The 23,021-nt window shown below is 39.3% G+C and overlaps 2 protein-coding genes and 1 non-coding gene across 4 annotated transcripts in view; all 3 read left to right on the top strand.

The window, feature by feature from the left end:
* Positions 1-12,697, top strand: part of RABL3 (RAB, member of RAS oncogene family like 3) — a 38,824-nt gene extending 26,127 nt beyond the window's left edge. The window contains exons 5-8 of the mRNA XM_060010729.1: positions 1,164-1,314; positions 6,570-6,641; positions 10,774-10,812; positions 11,400-12,697. Of these exons, the coding sequence (XP_059866712.1) occupies positions 1,164-1,314; positions 6,570-6,641; positions 10,774-10,812; positions 11,400-11,465 (328 nt within the window). The 3' untranslated portion in view covers positions 11,466-12,697. The remainder of the gene's footprint in view (positions 1-1,163; positions 1,315-6,569; positions 6,642-10,773; positions 10,813-11,399) is intronic.
* TRNAG-CCC (transfer RNA glycine (anticodon CCC)) lies at positions 8,279-8,351 on the top strand. The gene has a single exon. It is a non-coding gene; the product is annotated as a tRNA-Gly (tRNA).
* Positions 12,698-19,596: 6,899 nt separating the features above from the next.
* The window catches only part of HGD (homogentisate 1,2-dioxygenase), a 45,305-nt gene continuing 41,880 nt past the window's right edge, over positions 19,597-23,021 (top strand). Inside the window, exon 1 of one of the 2 annotated variants that reach the window (XM_060010724.1) lies at positions 19,597-19,835. Coding sequence is in view for 1 of the 2 variants with exons in the window: in XM_060010725.1 (XP_059866708.1) it covers positions 19,821-19,835 (15 nt within the window). In the remaining variant the exon portion in view is untranslated. The remainder of the gene's footprint in view (positions 19,836-23,021) is intronic. The other variant, XM_060010725.1, reaches the window with a different exon arrangement.

Here is a 23,021-nt window from a genome sequence, read left to right as displayed (position 1 = left end):
GTAATTAGGATTATAGTATTTTTATGAAATGGGAGGTAACATAATTCAAAACAATTTTGTTCCAAGTCTGAACAGTAACTGAGGCTCTGTAAGGTTATTGTGAAGGGCAAAAAGATTTGGTAAGTTCTTGTGTGCAGGCGCACACACAAACACAATTTAGATTATTCAAAGAGAAAGAAGAGTGATGTCAAAGGAAGGAAAAAAATTATGCTCACCTGGTTTGTATTGATTGGGTTATGCAATATTGATTTACTGTCATAAGGTGTCGCAACCAGATTTTGCTGACTGTTATAAACTGAGCTTATAATATGTCAGAACTCCAAATCTGTTTCATTTCTCATATGTGAGTAGAATTTATATTAATTGAACAACATTGGGCTCTATGTTCCTTTCAGTAATAGAAAGACAGTGACCCAAGGCCACTAACCCTAAGTGATTCTTACTACCTGTTCTGTGTCTCCCACAGCTCTCGTGTCAGGACAAACAACTATTTGGTACTTAATTCTTTCCTTTTACTATTCATTTTGCATTTCAATTGTTTCTTTCCCTTTCCATTTGTTGACTCCATCTTTCCCCAGGCTGTAGCATCACCTATGGTTGATTTATGCTGGCCTTCAGCATTCCTATTTCTGATTTTCCTAAAATGATCTATTTTTCTTTACTATTCATAGACAGAAATGAGTATGGTAGGTGTAAAGCTTATGCATACCCCAGGAGGTACCCAGAAGCTTGACATTTTCCCCTCTGGCAAAAGGCGTGACTGCCATGCTAGGGTACTGGGTTTTCTCTCCACAGAGGTTTGAATCCACTCTCTGCATCTACCCAGAAAAATTCCTGAGCTGTTAGCCTTAGAAGACAGAGCTTTGGGAGAAGTCAAGTCAACCTACTTTCATATACCTGGTGGGCACTCAGTTTATTCAAGTAGTCTATAAAGACCCATGGGACAAATTTTGAGTAGTTGAATTAATAGTTGGAACTTGAAAGATGGCAAGGATTGATTGAAAAAATGAACAAGTAGGTGGGAGAAAAGTAAGTTTATAGGTAATGGGTGAGCAAGAGTCAGTGAAGTATCTGTAAAATAGTGTGAGTAGCTGCATTTAAATATTACACATCTACATCAGAAAGGTAAATTCTATTCACCTCTTCATTATTATTTATCACAGGGATTATGACCGGGAACAGTTTGCTGATAACCAAATCCCACTGTTGGTAATAGGGACTAAACTGGATCAGATTCATGAAACCAAGCGCCATGAAGTTTTAACTAGGACTGCTTTCCTGGCTGAGGATTTCAATGCAGAAGAGATTAATTTGGTGTGTATTTTTTACTAATGCATGTTTGTATTATTATCAGGTAAAGGCAAAACCAAAGACTTTGAAAGTTCTATATGCTCACAGAGGAAGCTTTATATTTGAAATCAGGCATTTGGGTTCTAGTCCAAAAAGTAATGAAGATTGGAGCCAACATAGATTATGAGATGGGCAAAGCCTCCTTATATGCTGACCTGTTGGAATGTTCAAACTTTGTTTTATTCTTGCTTTAGAAAAGCCTCTTAGCTCTTAAACTACAGAATTTACCTTAAAGGGTAAACAAGTATATAAATGAGAAAATTACAAACTGTAAACTAGGAGTGCTTCATAAGCATTAGTTTATATAAACTAATGTATAGTTAGTAATGTATAAGCATTAGTTTATACAATAGATTGAGTCCCTTCCTAAGATATTTAGCTCAATTAGAACTGGACATTAAGAAGGCTAGAAAAGTTCTCATATAAGCTAGTTAATGTTGCCTAGAGAATGATCCTGGCCAGCAGCTTCAGTCATGGTTTATATGTCATTGTTTGCAAGTAGGATTTCTGCAACATATCTGCGCACTAGCATTCCAGACGTGGTGGTGGTAGTTTAATACCACTAATGGCTAACATTCATTAAGGACTTATTAGTGCCAAGCACTGTTCTAGTACTTTATGTACATTATCTCACATGCATCGTCTTCACATCAATCCTATAAGGTAGGTACTATAAATACCTCCATTTTAAAAACGAAGACTAGAAGCAAAGAGTGGCACTTAGGCCAAGGTTACACGGTCAAACCAGGCACTCTGACTCCAGAGCCCATGCTCTACAACTAAGCCTGTTTTCCACTTAATTATCCTTCACCTAACATTTAGAATCTCAGAGCTGAAAGAATTGTTAGAAATCATCTAGATCACCAATTACTCAAACCTGACTGTGTATTCAATATTATAGTATTTGTGAAAATTTTTGAATAAGTGCCCCACAGCTGGTGCTTTTTATTCATAAGGTTTGACAGAAGGACTCAGTATTTTTTTTTTTTTTTTGCGGTACGCGGGCCTCTCGCTGTTGTGGCCTCTCCCGTTGTGGAGCACAGGCTCCGGACGCACAGGCTCAGCGGCCATGGCTCACGGGCCCAGCCACTCCGCAGCATGTGGGATCTTCCCGGACTGGGGCACGAACCCGTGTCCCCTGCATTGGTAGGCGGACTCTCAACCACTGTGCCACTAGGGAAGCCCCGGACTCAGTAATTTTAACTAATAACTCAGCTGATTCTGATGCCCTTTCTCTGTGAATCAGCATTGGTGAACACGGCTTGGTTCAACTCCACCTGTACCCCCCATAATTGAGTCAGCTTCTGCCTGCCATTCCATTGTTTTTTACATTCTGCTTTGCAGTGGAGATGCCTTATTTTTCTCAGCTGCCACCATGGAATATTCAGCATAAATGCCCAGGTAGTCAACACTGGACCATCATATTCCAGAGAATTCCTGTTACATAGAATATATAATATCCTTGTCAAAGAAGTACTGAGGTTACTTTGTCTGAACATTGTTTCCAAAGGGAAATTTACCACTGAATAGCTTAATTTGTTCCAGCAATTACTTTTTTTTAATAATAAAAGTAGCTGGCATTTATTAAGTGCTTACACATTCTAGACACATACTATTTTACTTTTAATGTATTTTAGAATGTATCTGTTTCCAGTGCCTGTGGGTTTCTGTGACAATCATCTAGATATGTGCTTTTCCTATTTTACTTGCAAAGTCAGGGCGATCTTTAATTGTTAACAAAATGTAAAGGTACTCAAGTGGCAAACATGGTCTTCACAGAATTCACATACAACATACTTATGGCCTTTTATCAGTGTACACCTTCAAGAACACAGCAGAAACAAGAGGGTCTTGAGGATGCAGGGAAGAAAAGATGAGGAGGAAAATTGGATAAGAGTTTCAAAAAGAGGTAACAGTCAAAAAGACTCAGCAAGTAAATATAAAGTCTCAAGTAAAAACTAATTTAACACTGTTAGTGCTAGCATCTTTGGTTACTGTATGAATTTACTTAAAATTATTAAAAAGTAAGGATTAACATAACTGTATACATCAAAGATAGAATCAAAGCTTTCTTGTGCCTGGAAAAAAAAAAGACAAGTTGTTTAAATTATAAACAGGGAGGAGATTACTTATTTTTTTAAATCCTATTAGGTTTTTTTGTGTCTAGCACAAATTTTCCTCTGTTATGTGTTTACTTCAAAGTGATCATTCTGAAGCATCTTCCCTAGTTAATGTTTCTTTCTCAAGCATTTAGAGCTATCAATTTTCAGGCTTTGCCCTCTACCATGATCAATAGCAGATAGTTATAGTTCTTTCAGATCTAAAACTCTCTTCCTAAAATCATAGGGTTTCTCTAGCCTGGTCAACCTGAAATTCTGGAGGCTTAGAAATAAGTTTTGGGGAGGTTTTGTCTGTTTGTTTGATGTTTGATTTAATTTTTGTATTTAGTACTTTAGCTCTATTTGGAGTCATCTCTGAAGTCTTTTGACAATCTGATGATTATGTGATCAATATCTGTTTTGTAAATCGTATCTAATACAGATCTAGTTAAGGTTTGTCTTTTATATGCCTCAATTGCTGTATAAATGTGTTCAAACATGATTTCAAATACAACAGTTTACACAATGACATTTCAGTCTGCTTAATCCATACATAGAATTATCTTTTATTATGTTAGGTGCTTTTGTGTCTGAAAATTCAATCTGATGGCATTTTCTTGGGATGAAGAAAGAAGGAAACTAATATTTCAGTACCTACTATGTGTCAGACATGCATTATCTCATTTAATTTTCACAAAAATCCTATGGGTTAAGTATCGCTATCTCCATTTCACAAATGAATAAGCTCAACTTTAAAGGTTTAGTAGCCTAACCAATGTCACACAATCTAGAGATGTTGGGACAGATACTCAGATTCAGAGCCTGCTGGCTTCAAAGACCTCTGATTTTTCTTTTACTCTATGATCTTTGAAAAGTTGTAGTCTCTCTTTTGTGGTTTTGGAAAATGTATAGCTTCTGGTCAGAATTTAAAATGTGAGCCTTGAATGTTGTATATTGGTAAAATAGGGATTGTTACAAAATGCACTGGAATGGAATCATGTGGGCTTAGAGATTACAATCAGAATAAATGCAACAATAATAACTTCAGTGATTTCCCAAGGGACACAGATGATCTATAACTGAAAAAATAGATACTATCCTTGCAAAGGAGCCTATATGATATCCCCATGGTTGGGTCTTAGGTGGCATTTGAGGTACAAATCAAAGTACTCGGTCTCTTGAGTTGGCAAGTCAATGATGACAAGCTAAGGCAATTCAACATTGGAATTCCAGGAAAGGGATAGTAAATGTTTTAAGGTCTTTACTAATCATTGCAATGTACTAGTCACTTCATTATAATGTTTCAGATTCTTTTGTCTCTTCAGAGCCCCATTTTTTCCTATTTGTATCCTAATAGTAAATATCTGTTGTTTATTATTTATTATTAAAAATAATATTTAATGATATTTTAAAATAAACTTTTCTATTGTTTATTTTAACCAAAAAATATATCTATTGTTTATTATTATCTTTATGGCCTACCAAGAGATGTAGTGCCTTGCATTCAGTGAGTGAGAAATCCCTGGCCACCGTTCTGTTTGTTTTTTGCTCCTCCTGCTCTTTATTTTCATGCTTCCTACTATTCCTAAGAACTTCATAGTACTTAAGTTAGTTGAGCACTGGTGAGTAACTAGTACTAAAAAATGAAGTGTTGTCCTCAGAATGGGAGAAAATATTTGCAAACGAAGCAACTGACAAAGGATTAATCTCCAAAATATACAAGCAGCTCATGCAGCTCAATATCAGAAAAACAAACAACCCAATCCAAAAATGGGCAGAAGACCTAAATAGACATTTCTCCAAAGAAGATATACAGATTGCCAACAAATACGTGAAAGGATGCTCAACATCACTAATCATTAGAGAAATGCAAATCAAGACCACAATGAGGTATCACCTCACAACGGTGAGACTGGCCATCATCAGAAAATCTAGAAACAATAAATGCTGGAGAGGGTGTGGAGAAAAGGGAACCCTCTTGCACTGTTGGTGGGAATGTAAATTGATACAACCACTATGGAGAACAGCATGGAGGTTCCTTAAAAAACTAAAAACAGAACTACCATGTGACCCAGCAATCCCACTACTGGGCATATACCCTGAGAAAACCATAATTCAGAAACAGCCATGTACTACAATGTTCATTGCAGGACTATTTAAAATAGCCAGGACATGGAAGCAACCTAGGTGTCCATCGACAGACGAATGGATAAAGAAGACGTGGCACATATATACAATGGAATATTACTTAGCCATAAAAAGAAACGAAATTGAGTTATTTGTAGTGAGGTGGATGGACCTAGAGTCTGTCATACAGAGTGAAGTAAGTCAGAAAGAGAAAAATAAATACCGTATGCTAACACATATATATGGAATCTAAAAAAAAATTAAAAATAGTTCTGATGAACCTAGGGGCAGGACAGGAATAAAGAAGCAGATGTAGAGAATGGACTTGAGGACACGGGGAGGGGGAAGGATAAGCTGGGACGAAGTGAGAGAGTAGTAGCATTGACATGTATACACTACCAAATGTAAAATAGATGGCTAGTGGGAAGCAGCTGCATAGCACAGGGAGATCAGCTAGGTGCTTTGTGACCACCTAGAGGGGTGGGACAGGGAGGGTGGGAGGGAGGTGCATGAGGGAGGGGATATGGGGATATGTGTATACATACAGCTGATTCACTTTGTTATATAGCAGAAACTAACACACCATTGTAAAGCAATTATACTCCAATAAAGATGTTTAAAAAAAAAAGTTTGTTTTTAATAGCTCTGTTTCTGCTTTTGAAGGTAAATGTAGGCAGGTCACCTAATTAGTATGTTGGTTTTGTTGTTAGTAAGACATTAACAATCCTGTCTTCCTTTATGAATTATTTGGTGATGAATACAGTGGTTCAGTGTCCTCTAAAATTGCCTAAATAACAAAGAGTAAGTGGCCTCACCTTCCTTTAGCACTTTCCTCTTTGCTGTGTGCATCATAATTTGAAAATTACTTGAATATTTTATGAGAGTATTATGCCTAATATTTTACTATAGAAATGTGCAAGAGGAACAGTAATGACTCACAAAGAGCTTCTGTTTCCTAACGTTTAATTGTGGATCTTATGTTTTATCTTCTAGGATTGCACAAATCCACGGTACTTAGCTGCAGGTTCTTCCAATGCTGTCAAGCTCAGTAGGTTTTTTGATAAGGTAATGGCTTCAATTAAGTTATTTTTAAACTTAATTTATATATTATGAGAGTTTAAATTCTTTGTAGAATGCTTTGTCCTTTTATTCCTTCATGCTAAACTTCACAGCCTGAATACTATTTGTTTTGATCTCTTTATCTGTTGGTGTAATTGCTCAATGCCTGCTGACGTGTTTATTCTATCACCAGTGTTCTCTAAGCAAAGGATGAAAGCTACTGGATTCAAATGGGGTTTTTTAAGATACCTAATTCCCTCCTTAAAACAATTTATGTTTCCATATTTTCTAGCATTTTTGTGCTTATTCACCACCCCCAAGTCCCCACAAAAGGCACTAAACTGAGGACATTCTGCTTAAAGCCCTGAGTTATTTTTGCTCTCCCAGCTACTAATATTCTCCATATAAATGTTACTGTTACTTTTAAGGCTAGGTCATCTTCTTGATTCCCTAATTTTCCCTATCAGAAACCTTTGCATTCCAGTTATTCACTCTTACCAGCATCATCTTATTGTCCAGAACTGGAATGAAAATGCAGCATTTTCAACATACTGGTAAATTAGAGCACTGTTTGTCTTTCCTTCACAAGGCCATACAGCTGCATTGCATACAATATTGACCAAGTTAAATTGTTTACCCAATGTTGACATTGTGTAGTAAAGTAAAATAGGATGTATTTCTGTATTATTATTGAAAAAAGATTAATTTCTGTCTTATATTTCCTTTTACAAGTAGTCTCCCAAGAAAAAAATTTCCCTCCTCATAGCTCTTCTTTATGAATCATTTTTCTTTTAACTATTTAGAAATCTAATATTTGGCTTTTTTGTCCAATAGGTCAGCATAAGATGAGGCCCACACTCCGTCCCTGTTTAATATTAGGCCACTGGGAAATTTTTGCTTTATTGCAGAACTTCCCAACTGGTGTGTGGCCAAAAGGGTACAGGTGCACTGAGATAGTGATCCCCTCAGTTCTCAGAGCAGCCAGAGCCCCTGGCCTGGCTCTTCCATTTACTCCATTTGTACGTTTGCTAATGTATAAATATTAGCATTTTCTAAATGTGTCATGACATGAAAAAATGGTTGGAAGCACTGCAAGGCACCAAATTTTCTCTCCACATTGTTTTCAAACTTAAAACATAAGAACTTCCATTTGTTTAGATCCGTGGCCACTATCTATGTCCCCTAGGAGCAGCATCATATAGATCTGTGTCTGACATGGAAAGATCCCACAATATATTGTTTAAATTTTAAATAATTTATTAATTTTAAAATTAAAAAAGTAAAATGTGGGCTCCCTTGGTGGCGCAGTGGTTGAGAGTCTGCCTGCCGATGCAGGGGACACGGGTTTGTGCTCCAGTCTGGGAAGATCCCACATGCCGCGAAGTGGCTAGGCCCGTGAGCCATGGCCGCTGAGCCTGCGCATCCGGAGCCTGTACTCCGCAACGGGAGAGGCCACAACAGTGAGAGGCCCGCGTACCGCAATAAATAAATAAATAAAATAAAATGTAATAAGTTATATCCTAGAGAAACAATGGGTTATAGATCAGTGTGACCCAAGTTGTCAGGCAAGACTACTTAAAAAAAAAAATTAGAGGGAACTTGGTTGGTTTTAAGAAGAGAGCAAGTTTTGATAAGAGGAGACTTCCCTGGTGGTCCAGTGGTTAAGACTCTGCACTCCCAATGCAGGGAGCCCAGGTTCGATCCCTGGTCAGGGAACTAGATCCCACATGCCACAGCGAAGATCCCGCCTGCTGGCAACTAAGAGCCGATGCAGCCAAATAAATAAATAAATAATTTTTTTAAAAAATGGTTTGATAAGAGAAGGACATCGCAAGTTGAGGGCAGGGAATTATGAGCAAAATTGAAAAGCAACTTCTCTCTTGGTTTCCTAAATCACAAACAAAGTCAGGTGGATTAAGAGGTTGGCCAGGACTTCCCTGGTGGCGCAGTGGTTAAGAATCCACCTGCCAAGGCAGGGGACATGGGTTCCCTGTTCCTGGAGGATCCCACATGCCATGGAGCAACTAAGCCCGTGCACCACAACTACTGAGCCTGCACTCTACTGCCCACGAGCCACAACCCCTGAGCCCACGCGCCACAGCTATTGTAGCCAGCACGCCTAGAGCCTGTGCTCCACAACAAGAGAAGCCACCGCAATGAGAAGACCACGCACTGCAACAAAGAGTAACCCCCGCTTGCCGCAACTAGAGAAAGCCTGCGTGCAGCAACGAAGGCCCAATGCAGCCAAAAAATAATTAATTAATTAAAAAAAAAAAAAAAAGAGGTGGGCCAGACCTCCAGACTGAGGTGGTTGCCTGAAAGCAAGGGACTTGGCAGCTAAGATATGACTTTACATCATATCTTCCAGAATTTAGTGTAAAGATTTCTTTTCCAAGGGACTTCGCTGGTGGCGCAGTGGTTAAGAATCCACCTGCCAATGTAGGGGACACGAGTTTGAGCCCTGGTCTGGGAAGATCCCACAGGCTGCAGAACAACTAAACCCATGAGCCACAACTACTGAGCCCACGTGCTGCAACTACTGAAGCTCATGTGCCTAGAGCCCATGCTCTGCAACAAGAGAAGCCACTGCAATGAGAAGTCCATGCAGTGCAACGAAGACTAGACCCCGCTCGCTGCAACTAGAGAAAGCCCGCGTGCAGCAACAAAGACTCAAAAATTAAATTAATTAATTAATTAAAGATTTCTTTTCCAAGAGGGAATCTAATCCTCTTCCACACTCCCTTCGCTAATAGTAATTCCTAACCACTCCAGAGTAATAGAATTTTCCTGTCCTACCCTGGAGAGAGGAAGGAAAATCAGTCCTGTCATAGTTTTTGTGGTGTCAGGTATTTTAGATGGGTACTAATCATGAACCAGCTTTTCTACCTTTGAGGCCAGTGAGTGCAACCTTACCCTGAGTCTCTTGTGACTAAAAGTAACCCATCCATAGTCTCGAAGATAAAATGAATCCAGATGATATGGCTGTCAGGCCAATGAGAGCAAGCTGCTGCAGGCCTGGAAGAAGATGCTCTGCTTTATTCTGAGGAAGTTCCTAGCCTCATAATTCTAGATTCTAATGTCTTAGAGTTAATCTCCAGATAATCTGTATTCTAATCTGCTGAACTTTTCTTAATCACATGTAAAGCTCTGTGTAAAGAAAATAATACTGCCTCTGTCACCATTGCAGTTTCTCAAGTGTTAAACAGAGTTCTTTTTTTTTTTAAATGTTTTTCATCATGTGAATGTAGAGAACAAATGTATGGACACCAAGGGGGGAAAGTGGCGGGGGGTGGGGGGAGGGTTGGGGGGGGATGAATTGGGAGATTTTGATTGACATGTATACACTAATATGTATAAAATAGATAGCTAATAAAAACCTGCTGTATAAAAAATAAATAAAATAAAATTCAAAAAAATGTTTCTCATCCTGTGAAAATATGGTGCTCTTAAACTCATTATGTTAGGGCACATATTTTGAAGGCTTCTTTTCAGTAGTGGTGATGGATTTGTACAGATACATCCACTGCTTTACCTTATTTCTCCTACTGACCAAATACAGACAATTCCGAAACTGCTGAATTAAGGGTGCAGATTAAGTTGGAAAAGAAGTTAATTGACTGCTTTTGATGTTGTCATCTGTCTCCATTAAGGACTGACAGAATTTACAACTGTGTTTACTAGAGGAATGTGGTAGTTTACTACATTATATAGACAGACTCCTCTTTAAGGAATAGGTATGCTATTGTAGTAGCAAAAGTGCTTTGCTTTTATCTTATGGATTCTGTTTGGTACCTTTTGGGGCCGACTGCTAGGGAACTTTGAGTCAAATTTGCAGCCATACACTAGGAATTGCATGGGATGTCATGTCACTCTCTGGTTATTTAGTCTTTTTTGTTGTTCATGTATTTTTTGACCTATCATTAATGCTTTTTGGAACAAGAGGCAGGCTTTTATAAAAATACTTCCACAATCCTGATCTCATTAGCACCAGATTTAACTCATTGTATTAGATGTCTGTGCTGTTGAAAAGACTCTTAATTTGGGTATATACCTTTTAGTGCCATTAGTGGCCATTGCAGTTACTACCTTTTCAAGGTATATGTGCTAAGCCCTTAAAATCTTTATTTGTTTTTCACAGGTCATAGAGAAGAGATACTTTTTAAGAGATGGTAATCAGGTCTGTATCTATCTTTTCTTGATAAAATGATTTCTTGAAATTGGAGAGAGGTTTGACTTATTTGAAATTTATTTCCAAATTTGCTTTTGAAATCTTTTTTAAAACTTGGGGTCGGGGGAGTCCTTTGTAGGCCCAAGCAACTGACTTTCTTCTGTCCTGTTAAATACAAAAGAAAAAATCAGATCAAGGGAAAATAAGAGTCTAAGAAACAAAAAGAATCCAGAGATAAGGTTACATTATAAAATAATAGAATTGCTTGAGACTCCAAAGGCATATATCCAGAGTCTATCACAATGCAAATAATTCATATAAAAGTCCAATAGGTGAATATTATGAGATTCACCGCCATCCTGTCTGATTTAGATGGCACTATCACCAATTGCTTGGCAAATGTTTTTCATTTTGGTAGAATTTATTTTTATTATTTAATCTGCTGTGGTTTTCGGAGTAAAACCGCAGAAAGATAGTTCTTTAAAGAACAACAGCCCAACATACAGAAACAGAAAATAAGGAGAACATTTTAAAGGCTATTAGCATTTGAACTCTGCCTGCTTGAGTCCTAATATAATTATCTTTCTTGCCTACAGATTCCAGGCTTTCCTGATCGAAAAAGGTTTGGGGGAGGAACATTAAAGAGCTTACATTATGACTGAATTACACTCATCCTTTGAAGAGTAAGCAAGCAGTGGCAGTTTTTCACAGCTTTCTTCTTGCTGTGTCAGTTATTAATGTCTCAGGCTTTTAACGAAATCATCTTAAAATGCCACCCTTCAGCCTCACCCTTTAATGGAAAACTGAAAGGAAGTAACAGCGTGGGAAGTCCAAACTTTGTCCCCATTCTCTCTGTTCCTCACCTTTCTGTCCCTGTTTATAGATTATATAAAAGCCTTGTGGAAATACGAGATGTCAAAATGATGCAGTAAATGAGCAGTGACAGAATGCTGCAGAGAAAATTTACTCTTGCCCAGAACTGGAGGGTTTTTATGGGTCTGTAATTTTCCCACACTCCTTGCTGAAGGCTTAATTAAGTACTTCAAAAATGTATCTCCTTCAAAAATGTATCTCTATTGTTTTACCTTCTGAGGGGAAAGGTTATGTTAACCGGCCCTGAGTTGTCCACCCCTAACACTCTCTGTCATTTTCAAAGAAGCAAAATGGTGTTATTTAACTGCCTCCACCTTCATCACACAAAAGGATGCCTAATAATAGCAACCGTTGTCTCTCTCTCCTCTCCTTTGCAAATGGCTCAGTGGCTGGAAGAGGCGGACTAATAGCTGGAGTTAAATATAAATAGATTAATAATACATAGAGAACAGCAGTACCAGAAAAGAAGAATTATGCGAGAAATTGACAGCTCACTAAATCCTTCACTCTTTAGGTTACAGCTGTCTGCACCCTCTTACTGTTTTCTGTTTGGAAATAGGTAGGGTGAAATCTAAGACCTGCACAAGGGCAGTAAGAGAGATTTACAGCCTCTTCAGTTTTTATTTTTATTTTTGAAGGAAAGATCAACTCCTAAAATGTCCCTTAACTATAATCCGTAAACTAAGAATATTATTCTTTGTGTCAACAATGTATTTATGGAGAGAAGTAAAAATAACTTCCACAGCAACACATTTACATGAATTATGGACTAGGATTCTTGGATTTCATAATCCAAAATTGGGGGGGTGTGTATATGCATAATTGTTCATCACTACTTTTTTTACCCATCTTTTTTGCTCGTGTAATTGCCTTTGCCCCAGTCTTTGTTAATATATAAACCTGTTTTACGAAAACTGTAATTTGCTGCCTTATTCAACAACTCCTTTTCACATGTATTCTTCTCTCTAGGAGGTCTCTGCACTCCTGATTTTGCTCCATATTAAAGTATAATAATAATCAGTACACAGTTTCAGCTTCTCATTTTAAAACTAGGGGAAAAAACCACTAAAATCTCTTTCTATTCCATACTTTGGAAATCAAGGTGTGCTGAAAGAGGATATTAAAATGATGATGTTAGAGAGTGCTTTTAGAAAGTCTGTCTTAGGAATTTGGCAAGGGATTTTAAAGCACTTTTCATCAGCTAGAATTTTCTCCAGTCTTTCTTCACATCCTCCCCCACAAGAGTTAGCCCTGATTTCTTTTTTGACATAAAGGAGAGCTATGCAAATCAGGATCTGTATGTGGAATTTGGCACAAGTATTTTGTGACAGTGGCTGTGCAGTTAAGAAGTAGAAACCAAATGCATATGCAGAAGACCTAAACCAACTGAAGCTCTTTGTATTCCTCTTTTAAAAAATAAATCAATAACCCTTAATTAGAAAGGAGATCTATTCCAATTTCTCTATTTTCTCCCTTATTAAAAAATAAGATGAAAATAACCTATCACTGATGGCTTCAGGGTCAATCTTGAAAAATTAACAATACTCAACTTCATTTGTTCTTGCTGTCAGGCTTGACTCCTGAATTACAGTTTTCTAAGAAAAAATGATTTTAATCATCTAAGGTAAGTTTGTTGCAGCATTAGTAGCAGCAAAATAAGGTTGTTGGCCAAAGTGAATGTTATTAGCCAGAGTTCTTCAAAAAGAATCTTTTGAAGCATAAGTTTTGCTAAGACTTCCTGAAACCTGCTCATAAAAATTGCTTTTAGGTAATAATAAGTTTAAATACCAAATACTTCCTAAAAAGTGTTAATTAAAGCTTTAATTTTCTTACTTTCTTGATGGAACAAATTGCTACCTATAAGAGAACTTTTTTTTTTCCCCTGTTGTGATTCAGATGTCTAACCAACGTTCTTACTCACTGTGGAGGCAACCAGATACGAAGATCTGTAGCCACTCATCTGTCCCCCAGGCGGCTTAGTTGGAATCCAACTAAGGATTCGGGTTGGTCTCTCTACCTTAGTGCTGTAGAGAGAGAGCCACTCCCAAAGGGGTTGATCCATATCAGCTTTACTCAGGTTTTCAAAAGTCCCTGAACTTGGGACATCTATGATATAATCCAGGTGCCGTGACACTGCTGTTTTTCTCCATTCTGGAAGTGGACTGCATAGAACTGATGTGCTGGGCCATCGGACTGAGGTGAAGAGCTCCTAACCACTGCCATAATCAGAGCTTCTGAGTCTTCATTTCAACAGGGTATGCTTTAGCACCCAACCTAGGTAGGGCCTTATATGGGTATCTAAATGTTGGTTTAATTGAAATTTTTAAAGCACAGGTAGCATCTATTTTAAGAAGTTTGAAGTCTAACAGGATGTCTGCATTGATTTAACATCTGTTAAAATTCAAAGGAGGATACTCTGGGGGAAGGAGGAGTAGGAAGTTAAAAAATTCATTTCTCCATAGTCCCAAAACTGAGTTAAATTACTGTGGTAGAAGAGGAAGGGTTTCGGGAGATCTAGCACTGGGAGAACCCTGAGCCTCACATATTCCCCAGTATGTCTGCCTAATGCAGAATTGGAGTTGGAGCCTGCCAGCGCTGCTCCATAGAGTAGGAAAAGGATCCAACTTTGAGTAACAATTAATAAGCACCTACATTTAAGGACTCAAAGCAATGGCTTTCAAACTCAAAAGTGTATGGAAGTCCTCTGAAGTGCTTGTTTAAAATGCAGATTCCAAGATTTCTTCTGCCCCCCCTCGCCCAATTCTATGTATATGGGATAGAGCCAGGATTTTGTATTTTTAACAGGCAAACCAGGTGATTTTGATGCAGGTAGCTCAGGATCCACCCTTTGAAAAAAATAAACCCATATCAAAAACGTAGGGAACACATGGATTGTAGACTCTACCTTATGGCACCGTTATAGCAGAGTTCATCAGAGTTCATGATCGCCCCTTAATAAACTAAGTAAGCCACTCCTCCCTCCCAAGGCTACACATGCCACAGCAATCGTAGCGTGATTGTCACATCCTCTATTGGCAAAACAGGAAATATTTGTCTTCGATGTACTGCTACCCATTTTTAATACTAGCACTTTCTACCCTCTGGGTATATCTATTTCTAATGAAATGCCTTGCCATCTTATACATAGCCCCTCTCTTATACCACATTTGTTTTCTCAGCTGGCCAACCACTAAGCTTTACCAAGATCATCAATAAGTAAAGGTGAAGAATGAAACCCCTAAACTTCAACAAAGATGTAAAATCTTGTTCAGTACCATCAAATATATCAGGTAATCTATCAGTTTCATTTTTTTCTTGGAGACATCGGTCCTGAAGTCCTCCGTCCTCTAACTGCACTCTGGAGTGATTGCTCTCTAGGCCTGCCACTTGCCCTTCACATTACTCTGTAATAATCCCCAGTTTCCTAGATGTAATATTTTCCATTTTCTTGGTGTGGATCAGGGGTCTTCCAACTGGGATGTGTGGAAGAATCTCTTCCAAGAGGTACATGGGCACGGATAGTTTTAAGGGAATCATTTTTCAGATCACGAATTCTCATATGAATGTATCTTTGTTAAGATTGATCTGCTTGTGAAGCAGCTCGCGCTGGCTCTTATTTACCACCTCTACTTTCCCAATTGCCCTTTTCCCACTACAGAAAAAGAGCATCTCACTACTAGTGCAATAGAAATACGGCATATTGCCCAGGGGTGTAAATGTCTTCTGGATGCCAACAAAGGGACAATTCTGAATATTAGTTTTATTTAAGGATTTTGTCTGTTCCACTCCTCACAATTACAAAAAAAAAAAAAAAAAAAAAAAAAAAATGCAGAGCTCTTAAGGAAGAGCTCCTGAGAACAAAGCAAAGAGCTTTGGTAGGAAACATCCAAGGCTGTGGCACATTCTTTCATGTCAAGTCTTCTTGCCTGGTCTATCAAAATATCAAAATAACATTTACATCAAAAATAATTATACAGGCAAAGGTATATAAAATTAACATTTTTGTTTTCCTAACCCTTTCTGAGTAAATGAGTTAGACAAAGCACCTCCAAGTGAAAGGGTAACAGTTAAAGTCACTGATTCCAATAGCTGGGTAACAAAGCCTTTTCCAATCAGGTTTCCAATTATTTGCTTGCAACAAAATTGAAGAAGAACCAACCTGAGTTATTGACTGATAGGTCATTAAAATAATGTTTAATGATAGGTCAGTATGTGATTTTTGGTATTTAATTCAGAAGGAATTTGAGTGCTACCATAACAAAATCCCTTCCATTCATAACTGCTTATTTATGTGAACAAATTTTCTCAACATTTATGTCTAAAAAAGCAAAAAATAGGATTAAATGATGCTGAATCCTGTGTCATTCTAGAAATAAGAATTATTCATGGATATTTGAATTAATGTGGGAGGGAGCCATCTACCTCATTAAAAGAAGCACTTCCAGAAAGACTTTGCCTTTTATATTTAATAATTATTGATCAAAATGTATAGTATTTATGGGACACTGTCCTAGAGAAGAATCCTCCAGTGTCCTGTCTGGAGGGTAAAACACTTGCTGATAGCATTCTGGAAATGCAATTGGAGAAGGAAGCTGGAGATTTTATCATCACTACACTTGGTTTTGGTCCTACTCCCCACTCCCTGATGTTTGTGAGTCCAGAGCTTCTGCAGAGAGTAAACCTATCTTGTGCTAGAATCCAGAGGTGGCAGGGATCTGGTGTCTCCAATTTCTGGTCCTTTTCAAGTTCTTCTCTTCACCTGTTCCCCATATCATTCTCTGAATCCCTCTCCCTCTGCCTGGCTTTTGGCATCTTTGTTCTTATTGCTCACCACTTTGATACTGTGACTCTGCTCTGGTCCAGTATATGTTTGCCTTGTTCCTGCACACAACCTGCTTCTTCCACTGGGTGTCTTTTTATTTTTTTTTTTTTGCAGTATGTGGGCCTCTCGCTCTTGTGGCCTCTCCCGTTGCGGAGCACAGGCTCCGGACGCGCAGGCTCAGCGGCCATGGCTCACGGGCCTAGCCACTCTGCAGCATGTGGGATCTTCCCGGACCTGGCACAAACCCGTGTCCCCTGCATTGGCAGGCAGACTCTCAACCACTGCACCAACAGGGAAGCCCTAGGTGTCTTTTTGAATGCTAATCACCCTGCCTAGAAGTTCCCCTCTTTCCCCTGCTTTAAATGTCTGCCAAAACTCCCCTTTCTGGAAGCCTTCCCTCACTAGGCTCCTCCACTCTGTTTCCGTCAGTGCCCTAAAAACAGGTCTTTGAATGCACTGCACTTCTCTGTCTTTGTGTACAATCCTCCCTCTCCTCAGTGCCCTATCCAACTCTTACTCTGTGTGACTTGGCTCAGCTATCATCTCCTCAGGGAGCTAGTCAGAGCTCTGTGGTTCCTAGTCCCTCCCATAGCACCCTGACTCTTTCTTGTCACAGCATACATGGCACTCCGTTGTAATGGCCTGTTTATTGGTCAGTCTTCTCCAGCATGCACCCTCCTACAGGACCAGACTCTCAATCATTTCTGTATTCCCCCACACCTCACAGGGCCTGGCACATAGCAGGTCCCCTATAATTGTAAGATAAATAAATAAGTGTGTGATTAGATTAAAATAGAAAGTCATCAGACATAGACTCAGAGCTATGTGTTCTATATTTTATTTATTCTCATTTCTTCTGTGTGTGTGTATGGCACAGTACCTGGCACATAGTGGTTACAAAGCAAGTACTCGTTTTCTTGAATTATTGTTACAAAAACAGAAGAAGACGGGAAATAAAGTGAACCCACTTGGGAGAAATCTCTAAATAGGGAATTGATAGGTTTATTCAATTTTAAATATTTTCAGGCCCCTCAAAATAATTTTCATCCAGTCAAGGATCTGTTACCACTTTCTTACTCTTTCAGAAATCTCTCACACCTTAGGAAGGAACTGAAACACCTCTTAAATCTGCCTTCAAAGCTGATTTGGAAAGAACATATAAAGTTTATGGAAAAACAAAGCAGTAAAGCTTTTCCTTTGTCATTTATTGGTTCCCATCCATTTTTCCCCCTAATCACCAAAGCCTAACTTCTATGATCAATAGAGATTCAAGACCCAATGTACTCATAAACTCAGATATGCAAGAAATATTTTTCTTGAATTCACTTTTGATTTTGAGTCTGCATACTGCATACTGCAGGAATAATAAAAACTTAGCCTCAGTAAAGCTAGGGTTTACACCCCCCTTTCTCCCAGGTTTGCATATAAATTCCAGGGAAGCTTATATAATACCACAATGTCAGTTGTCTATGCTGACATATGCTGAGATGTGCTATAAACTCCCTGGTCTGCAGGCATCAATCCACACAGTTTGCTACCAGCCTGTCACTTGTTTATATCAACATGGCTCCTTTGGCCTGGTCCTTTCTGTGCTAACACCTCAGACACAGGCAAATCATTCTGCTGCTACTGCAGTACGCTGGAGCCTGGGGACCTCTGGAGGTTGCTTAGACCCCTTTATCTAAAGCAGAATGTGTCAAACTGGCAGCCCATAGTCATTCACACCTACATGCATGTTTCTTGACATAATTGTATCAGTTATCTATCACCGCTTAACAAAACACCCCAATATTTAATGGCATAAAATATGTCATTCTATTTGCTCACAATTTTGTGGGTCAGCAGTTTGGGCTAGGTTTAGCTGGTGGTTCTCCTGCTGATCTCACCTGGGATCACGTACGTGTCTGCAGTCATCTGGCAGCCACATTGCCTCATTCACACATCTGGCAGCTAGTGCTGGGCTGTTGAGTGCCTGGACCTCTTGGTCTCATTCTCAAGGAGGCTAGCCTGACTTCGCTGAATGGTGGTCTCAAGTAGCAAGAAATGGGCAAATCGTAAGGCACAGCATTTTTCAAACCTGTGCTTGTGTTGTGTTTGCTATTAGCCAAAGTAAGATTCAAGGAGGTAAGTAAAAGACTCCGTCTCATTTTGGGAGGAGCAGCAAAGTCACATTGCAAAGGGGCATACATACAAGGATGAAAGGAATCTGTGGGCATTATTTGCAATCTATTACAATGGCTTTATTCATTCATTCATTCATCCATTCACTTGTTTAAGTTGCCAATGTTTAAAAATTGGAGCTTCGTGTATAAAAGTCATATCTTAAAAAATCACCTAGCCTACTTTACCCATTTACACTTCCTGCCTGTTCTGCTGCACCTGAGTTTATGATAATAAAGCCTAGTTTAAAAGATTGTTTTTGTGAAATTAAATGAGGTAATGTCTGTGGGAAAATCTGGCATGAACAAGCTCTCGATATATGGTTTCTTCCTTCCTGAATGCCATTAGCCATGAAGTTGATACCTGACCATGGCTAAGGAGAGCAGCCAAGATGAAGGACAAGGGAGTCATGGAAAAGGTGGCTGGAAAGTAATCCCTTGGTCTCTTTCTAGAGAGGTACAGGCATTAGGAAATAAGATTCTTAAAGAATTTATAAGAACACTAAATACATTTAAGAAATTAAGAGGAGCAATAGTAAATATCTCAGTTTGCTTTAAGCGAAGTGCTTCAGGCTCTGAACTGTTCACCCAGCTCATCCCTGGGAGCAGGTATGGAGAGCTGTCCAGACCCTGTCCCTGCTTCAGGTAGCTGCGTGAAAACGCCTGTGTCACAGCACGGATCATTTCCTCACTGCTCTCCAGAGAGTGAACACCCTGTTCCTTCCCAGCCTCAGTCGGGACTGAGTGGAGAAACCTCTACCTCACACAGCAGGCCCTAACTGCCACAGTTCCTTCCGCAGAGAGCTTTAAATTCTCTGCCTTTAGTCATAAGCCTCTTTCTTTTAACTGGAACAAATCATTGGTCAACATTTACCTTGGGTGAAGAGGAGACAGGCCTCTGCAAACTTCAGAAACAGCCCGGGTTTCAAAACCAAAGACAGTTGTGTAAGCAGTTTGGAAACAAGCATGCTGGACTTTCTCCCTAGTGTAGCAGTTAGGAAACGCTTGTGGCTAGTTTGAGCGACCAGCTGACCAGCGAGCACAGTGAAGCAGTAGAATAACAACATCCAGAGGTGATTTGAAGGAGAAACAGAAGCATTTTGACTTCATACCCTCTCTGAGCCTGGGTTTCCTGAAATCGCCACACCTGCAGCAGAAGGAAAATGGCAGAGTTGAAGGTAAGAAACTATCTGGCCACTTCGCTGTGGCTTCTTCAGCCACAACTCATGGAAGTGTCTGAGAATTCCAGAGCTTCAGAGTCAGAAAGAACTTAGAGAGGCCCTCGTCCAAGCTGTTGTGTTCAGAGGCTTCGCTGTGGTGTCCGTAAGCATGGCTGGGGCTGGGGGATGATAAAGAAAAGAGATGACGGCCTAACTGTCCATCTCTTGCCTAGCTTTTTTCATATATTGTCTTGGGAATCTGTAGATGTCATAAGGGCTCTCCTCCACCATGGACAGACATGTTTCTCACTGTGTCTGTTTGCCAGCCCCTACTCTCCCACACCTTCCTGATGCTGCAGCTTCCTGGACAGCCTCCAGCCAACCAATTAGGCATGTTTAATCTATTCAGTTATTTTGAGGCTCACAATCAGCACTTGGCCAGTAGAAACCCTAGCACTTCCTCTAGGAAATAATTCCTTTTATTATTTAATCTTCGATTGAAAAATATGTGTGGGTTATGTGGTACTAATGAATTAACTCATAATCTTCAAAGTAAATCTGGAGGTAGCCACTTTACCATTAAGGAAAATAAAGTTTAGAGAGATTAAGTGACTTGCCCAAGGTCACTGCTGGTAGGTGATAGAGACTGGATTAGAAATTGGGTTTGTCTGAATCCATGCCCAGGCTCCAAAAGGAGCTTTAGTAGCATCTGCTAGACTGAGTGCCTCAAGGCCAATGTCTAAAACTATGCCTAGTGTCCACCCCAGGCTGGCATCAGTGCCCAACACATGCATGTGGACCTGAGTAGAACTGCCCAGAATCTTGACTCAAGCCAAGTGTGCCAGACTCCAGGCTTCTTTCCAGGGTTTGAGCACTTTCTGAATGCCCTTCAACTGATGCTGAGTTTGAAAATCAAACATCTCCCTAATTAACAGGGGTCCTAAAACCACTCAACACTGAAGTAAAAGAGTTTGCTTCTTTATGCCTGATCAAGAGTTAGAAAGACTGAGAAAGAATTCTCATTCTTTCATTCGGCAAATATTATATGTTAATACATGATGCCACGAATTAACATAGGAAAGGAACTGAATCTGGACTAGGTGGAGCCCAGAGAAACTCCTTGAAGGAGGCAGTTCCTAAGCTGAGTCTTAGGAGAGACGTAGAAATTGACTTCACTGAAAAGGGGCTAGAGGAAACAAGTGCAAAGGCACAGCACACACAGAAAGCCCTGCATGTTCTGGGATCCAAGAGTTAAATTTGGGTTGCTGCAGGGACAGCCAAGATGAGATACCCAGGATGTGGTCAGATGTATGGATCTGGATCTCAGGGGAGGGGGTAGAGCTAGGAGAATAGATATGGGAGGTCATCATATCAATGGTGGTAGTTGAAGTCTTAGAAGAGGGGGAGTGCATAAAAACTTCATTTCCTGATGAAAAGGCTATGGGGAAGTTCAGCAGGGGTGGAAACATCCTTACCATTTATAAATAAATTATATCTAAAATCCTATCCTGCTGAAATTTTTGAGCAACTTATTATGCACAGCACCAGCACACCAACGTAAATTGCATGCTGCTCTTTGTTCTCAATTTCAAAGGCATTTTCCCCAGCCTGCTGTCTAATCTCTGCAAGGAAAGGTTAGCTCTACAGATCACAAATCCAAACACAGAAAGCCAGATTGCATCACTCTAATCAATACACACTATAAGTTAAAAAAAATATTTCTCTGCTTTTATTTCTTCCTTTTAATGGATATGTCAACACAAAGCCTCAAATGAAATCACATTAACATAAAAGCAGCACAACTGGGGGAAGAAAGTTCAAAAGATAAAATAGTAAAATTAAATTTTAAATGAACCACCCAATGTTCTTAAGTCTTCTACAAGTCCACTTCTACAAGTCTTGATTTCTTCATTTCTAAAAAAGAGAGCTGTTTAACATGCAGACTTCGGGCCCCAGCACCAAATATTTTGATTCACTAGGTATGGGTCTGTTTTTAACAAGCTTTGGGGGTGATTCTAATTAGCCAGAGATGGGACCCCCTGGTCTACATAATTATTGTATTCATTTCCTGTTTCTGTTGTAACAAATTACCACAAATTTAGTGGCTTAAAATGACCAAATTTATTTTCTTACAGTTCTGGAGGTCAGAAGTCTGAAATCAGTTTCACTGGGCTTAAAGTCAAGGTGTTGGCTGGTTCCTTTTGAAGACTCAAGGGGAGAATCCATTTCCCTGCATTTCCAGCTTCTAGAAGTTGCCTGCATTTCTTGACTTATGGTCCCTTTCACCATCTTCAAAGTGCATCACTCATCTCTGCTTCCATCATCACATCACCTTTTCCTCTTTTATAATCAAATCTTCCTCTACCTCCCTCCCTTACGAATACTTATGATTACATTTAGGGCGCACCCAAAGAATCCAGGACATCTCCCCATCTCAAGATCCTTAACTTAATCACATCTGCAAAGTCTCTTTTGCTATATAAGGGAACACTCACAAGTTCCAGGGATTAAGACATAGATATCTTTGGGGCATTATTATTCAGCCTACCGCAGTTTAGCCTACTTGCAATAATCTTCAAGTTCCCCTAGCAATCTATATCCTATGTTCCCATCAAGGTTAACTAGAAATACTGGACTCTTTGCACAGGAGAAAAAGGTAGCTATAGTTCCATCTCTACCCTGACTTCTCTCTCTTTCCCTCATGCCCAGGAAAAGGAAGTGAGGTATAGTATCTGCTCGTCCCATCAGGGTGTTACCCAGAATCAGAGTCAGGAGAAAGCACCTCATAAAACTACTCTGACAAATAAATCATATCCTGGGGACCAGGTGAAAATTAGAAAGCTGTACACTAGGGAGCTGCCAAAGAACTGATGGTACTGAAGTTACATGGACCTCAGTAATTTGTTCTTTCATTTAGAAAGGATGTGTATAATTCTCTTGGAAGGAAACAAAATTGTTTCTATGTGGGAGCAAATTATTCAGAAATCTGGATTGAAGAAAGCATACAAACACACTTGCTTAATGTCAGACGTTTTTATTTTTAATTTTTCGGCATAAGGTATATTTGTATAGTCACTGAACCAGCTGGAGTTGAAAGCTTGGATTTTCACAGCTGATATAAGCAGAGTTCAGATTCTGTCCTTGATCTCAAAGCCTTGGGAAAGCAGCTGCAGAATACTGCTTCCTTGATTCTGATACCTTCAG

The sequence above is a fragment of the Delphinus delphis genome, chromosome 4 (genome assembly GCF_949987515.2).
Source record: "Delphinus delphis chromosome 4, mDelDel1.2, whole genome shotgun sequence".
Classification (NCBI taxonomy): Eukaryota; Metazoa; Chordata; class Mammalia; order Artiodactyla; family Delphinidae; genus Delphinus; species Delphinus delphis.
The sequence above is the reverse complement of the archived record's forward strand: the minus strand, read 5'-3'. Positions and strand labels throughout refer to the sequence as shown.